This window comes from Gopherus evgoodei, chromosome 2 (assembly GCF_007399415.2).
Source record: "Gopherus evgoodei ecotype Sinaloan lineage chromosome 2, rGopEvg1_v1.p, whole genome shotgun sequence".
Classification (NCBI taxonomy): Eukaryota; Metazoa; Chordata; order Testudines; family Testudinidae; genus Gopherus; species Gopherus evgoodei.
The window spans coordinates 295,383,070-295,387,976 of NC_044323.1; the positions used below are offsets into that span (position 1 = coordinate 295,383,070).

The 4,907-nt window shown below is 56.7% G+C and overlaps 1 protein-coding gene across 2 annotated transcripts; it reads left to right on the top strand.

The window, feature by feature from the left end:
• Window positions 1-893: 893 nt before the first annotated feature.
• Window positions 894-3,831, top strand: LOC115647181. 2 transcript variants are annotated; one of them, XM_030553960.1, is made up of 2 exons: window positions 894-983; window positions 1,527-3,831. In XM_030553960.1, the coding sequence occupies exon 2, from the start codon at window positions 1,628-1,630 to the stop codon at window positions 2,822-2,824; it is 1,197 nt and encodes a 398-aa protein (XP_030409820.1). In that variant the 5' UTR covers window positions 894-983; window positions 1,527-1,627; the 3' UTR covers window positions 2,825-3,831. The 2 variants fall into 2 exon arrangements, with proteins under 2 accessions (XP_030409820.1, XP_030409821.1); XM_030553961.1 differs by having other exon boundaries at window positions 900-983; window positions 1,530-3,831.
• The last annotated feature ends 1,076 nt before the right edge of the window (window positions 3,832-4,907 follow it).

The following is a 4,907-nucleotide window of genomic DNA, read 5'->3' on the forward strand; positions in this document are numbered from 1 at the left end:
AGAGAAGGGGTGGGAATGGGGGGCTCAGAAGGGGCAGGGTCTCAGAGAAGGGCTGGGAATGGGGGGCTCAGAAGGGGCAGGGTCTCAGAGAAGGGGTGGGAATGGGGGGGCTCAGAAGGGGCAGGGTCTCAGAGAAGGGGTGGGAATGGGGGGCTCAGAAGGGGCAGGGTCTCAGAGAAGGGGTGGGAATGGGGGGGCTCAGAAGGGGCAGGGTCTCAGAGAAGGGTGGGAATGGGGGGGCTCAGAAGGGGCAGGGTCTCAGAGAAGGGGTGGGAATGGGGGGGCTCAGAAGGGGCAGGGTCTCAGAGAAGGGGTGGGAATGGGGGGCTCAGAAGGGGCAGGGTCTCAGAGAAGGGGTGGGAATGGGGGGGCTCAGAAGGGGCAGGGTCTCAGAGAAGGGGTGGGAATGGGGGGCTCAGAAGGGGCAGGGTCTCAGAGAAGGGGTGGGAATGGGGGGCTCAGAAGGGGCAGGGTCTCAGAGAAGGGGTGGGAATGGGGGGCTCAGAAGGGGCAGGGGCTCAGAGAAGGGGTGGGAATGGGGGGGGCTCAGAAGGGGCAGGGGCTCAGAGAAGGGGTGGGAATGGGGGGCTCAGAAGGGGCAGGGTCTCAGAGAAGGGGTGGGGCAGGGTGAGGGTGTTCAGTTTTCTGCAGTTAGAAAGTTGGCCAGCGGGGGCATTGGGGATCACGGAGCTCGGGCCCCAGGCTGGGGGTGTCCCTTGCAGAGTGGTGGGGGGGACCCACTGTCCCGCCCCGGGGAACTTGCTCCCACCGCTATGGGCGGGCGATTCCGGGGTCCGCCAGCAGGGGGCGAGGGGGGCACCGGAGGGACGCTCTGGCCTCGCCTCTCCGCTGCTCCGGCCCCTGTCGCTATTTAATGACGTCAATAGGGGACGCGCCGCTGTGTGGGCTGGACACCCGGAAGAGCCCGTAACAATGGGGGCAGCGAGAGGAGGTGCCCGGGGAGGGGGAGCTCCGGGGAGATGGTAGGTGGGGGGAGGGGGACGGGCTGTTCTGGGGGAGGGGCAAAGGGAGGATGTTCGGGGGGGCTGAGGGAGGGGCTCTGCTGGGGGAGGGGGACGGGCTGTTCTGGGGGAGGGGCAGAGGGAGGATGTTCGGGGGCTGGGGGAGGGGCTCTGCTGGGGGGGCTGGGGGAGGGGGACGGGCTGTTCTGGGGGAGGGGCAGAGGGAGGATGTTCGGGGGGCTGGGGGGGGACGGGCTGTTCTGGGGGAGGGGCAGAGGCAGGATGTTCGGGGGCCTGGGGGAGGGGCTCTGCTGGGGGGGCTGAGGGCGGAGAGCAGTACTGACCGTGTGGGGGTGGAGATGGCGGTCGTGGGAAAGTTGGGGCTGGGTGGGGGATGGGAACGGGTAGCAATCCAGGGAGGAAGGTACCAGGGAGGCTGTGGTCCCCCATCCCAGAGCGAAGGCGCCATCTGGCTGCAAGGCACCGGGTGCTGTGAAGGTTGGAGCTGGGGTTTGATGGGGGTGTCTGGTCCATCCTGTGTAACAGTGTGTCATGTTCTCTCAGCAGGTCTCAGCCGGCCACGGCTCCCTCCGACGTGCCTAGTTGAGCATCGTTGCCACTTACTCTCTGTTGGGTGGGGCCTGGCCTGTGGCTGGCTGGGCACAATGCCTCGGAAAAGGAAGCATTGTCAGCATGCAGGCCCCCCTCAGCTGGCTGCGGTCACTGCTGCGGGAACCCCCGTCATGGCCAGGGCTGGCTCAGGGTGTCGCATGCAGCGGGATCGCAGGATTAGGAGCCCAGACTACTTTCCCTTCAGCTTTCTGCCAGTGGACTGTCAGCTCCATGTCTTCTCTTTCCTTTCAGAGGTGGAGAAGTGCACAGCTGCCTTGGTTTGTGAAGCCTGGAGCAAGCTGATCCGCACCCCCAGGCTCTGGAGGGTGGCTGACTTCATGAGACTGGGGGCCTTCCAGTCAGGCATGGATTTGGTGCTAGTTTCTGCCAGAGAATTTGAGAGGTGGAAAGAGTGGGTCCACCAGTATGCCTATCACCTGGCCTCTCGCAGTGCTAGCCTGCTAGTCCTCAGAGCCAGCTTTGATTTGGGTGACCAGAAGACCAAATGGGCTGACTTCCTTTCACACTTCTTGGACAGTGTCCACTGTGGGGAGCTGCAGGAGCTGGAGCTCAACTGGACCTTGACTCACTTGGAACCACCAGACTTCTACCCGCCAGGCATCTGCAGTATGACTCAGGTCAGCCTGACCAAAATGGACCAGATCAGCAACTTCCAGACCCTTCTGGAGAAGTTTATCCAGAGATCCCCAAAGCTCACCAGGATGAAGCTGCCCTTTGACTGGTCTGCATATTCAGTTGCCATGCTGACCCAGTTCCAGCAACTTCACACATTGGAGCTCAAATACTTCTGGAGCTTCAAAGGGGTTTGCCCAGGGATCATGCAAGATCTCACCAAAGCCCTGCCCAACCTCAAAACTCTCATCCTTCATGTGCTGGTGCCAGTCAAAGACTTGGGCATCTCCTATTCTCTGGAATCCAGATCCCTGGAGTACTTGGACGTGTCCCAGAGCCGTGGCCTGGTGTTCTGTCACCTTGACCTGCCCTCCCTGAGGGTGCTGAGGATCAAGAAGATGGTTCGGGGCATCATCCTGAACCGGAGGAGTAGGCTGGCTCTTCAGAGTCGCTGGTCCTGTCTGTATAGCTTGTTACGTCGTGGCGCACCCAACCTTCGGGTGTTCAACAACCAGGTGTTGCTGCCGCAGTGGCGAGAGCAGACATACAAGGAGCTGAATGCCTTGCTGCTGCAATCATGCTACTGTGTTCAGCACTCAGACAACTGGTTACTGTAAAGATTGATGGTGAAGGGACCAGAGAAGAGAACCAGGTTCTCCTTTATCTAATGGTGTCACTGGAAGGGGTGTAGAGCATGAAGAGACCATGTGTTTGCCTTGGGAGGGACCAGGTGGCCTGTGTGTCTCTGGGCCTAGCATTTTCAGGTTTCAGGAGAGGCTGCATCTGGGCCCAGTTTGCTCAAAATGGGAGGCTGACCGAGAGATGTTTAGAGAGAAGGACATTCTGTTTTTCTCTTCTACCAAGACAGAGTAAATGTTCTGTTCCCCACAGCTGGTCTCAGGTTTTCATTTATAAGTGCACTTTATGGGCCATAAGTGATGGCCTGTGCTCCTTACGTAACAGGAAGGGCTCTGAGTACTGCACATAGTAAAATCACACAGCTGCAGCCAGACACGGGTGCCCTGGTTGTCTGTATGCACTGATGCAGAAGTGAAGATGGAATTGGTAACCTTTTGAGCTCAGACCTCCACAAACCTCTGCCTGATGCATTCACAGGGTAGTTCCATGCTCTTAGCTGGCCAGTGTTATCAGCTGGTTAGCGCAGGGGAGTTGGGTTTCCTGGGTTCTTTTCCAGTCACTATCATTATTTTTGGAAATGTTACTTAAACTCATTTTCAAAAGTAGCCTCTAATTTTGGGTGCCTGACTCAAGCTATCTTGCAAGTTGCAAGAGCGCAGTAGCTCTGAAAATCAGGACCAAGGGGTCTCGAGTTAGGAACCTCAGGTTTCCATCTTTAAAATAGGAATAAACCTAACTTACCTCTCTGGAAAGGTGGTGAGGCATTTCGACCCTTGGACTTAGGTGCTGCCAAAATGTAAAGTAGTATTAGAAAGTGGAGGAACATGGATGTTTGCCATTTCCCAGCCAGCAGAAGGCATCCCTTACTTTGTTATGCTGATATATAACCTGACTGATTCTTCAGACTATATCTGTTCTCAGCTGGTTCCTCTGATGCTGGTGGTCAAGTCCTGAGTTGACCCTAATAAAACTTAACAGAGCCCCATCTCTTGTCAGTCTGTTCTAACTCTGCACTGGGGCAGGAGTTCTTACTAATGGTTGTATCTGTTTCCTGGTAGCCTCTTCCTAGCCTGGAGAGAGCATATGTGTAATCCTGGCTTTGTAGCGGTGACGCTTGTGGGCCATGGTGGTCTGTTTCCTAGGCTGTGATGAGGGGGCATATTCAGAGTTATTCCTCTGAGGAGGGCATCTAGATGCATGTGGCATTCAAACTGCACAAGTGGCTGGGGAAGAGGGAGCTTCGTTGTCAAATGCTGGCAGGGGTGATTCCCATGTGTGGTCTCTGCTGCTCTCTTTCCCTCTGGAGGATTGAGCCAAAAGCCTCTGGTAGCCTCTGGCTCAATTGACCCAAGTAAGGGTTTGTCCAACACCTAGCACACCGAGGTCCGTGACTAGGGCTCCTAGGCCCTACAGTTAGATAACTAAATAATCAGGGGCCAACCCCACATCTGTTTGTACCTTCAGTTGAATGAGTGGGGCCCTCCTGTGTCTCCTGCCACTTTCTGATGCCTGAAAACTTGCTTTGCTTTTCCTGTCGCTTCCTCTCTCACAGCCTTTCTCCCCACCACAAGCCCCAGGAGCTCAGCTTGTCTCTGTGCCAGCAGCGCTTCAATCTCCATCCCCACGGGGGCCCATGAGGATAATAGGGAGCACAGCAGCACGTCTCCTTAGCAACAGTGGCTGCTAGGAACAGTTACTCCTGTCCTCTGCTCACTGTGCTGGCTTCCCAAAGAACATTGAATCAAGTTTAAGGTCTGGTCCTCATCGTCCTAGCCTGGACCCAGGGTATCTAAAAGAACCTCAAGCTCCAGGATGCAAATCCTGATTGACAACGCCACACCTCTGGCACCATGGGAATCTCAACAATGAGGATAAAGCTCATTTGTGCAGGAGACAGAGCCTCCTCAGGGATCACTCTGAGCCCATCGAATGAAACCGCCCCCCAGGCACCAAGGCCCACCCCACTGTCCGCTCCGAGCACATTGCCTTGCCTTCTCTAACATAAACATACTGCAGCATGTGTGTATCTGCAGAACAAAAGGCTCCCCTGCACGTGGGGAG

What these genes read in the sequence shown, in the direction of transcription:
- LOC115647181 (XM_030553960.1), top strand. Translation starts at nt 1,628, where the DNA reads ATGCCTCGGAAAAGGAAGCATTGTCAGCATGCAGGCCCCCCTCAGCTG.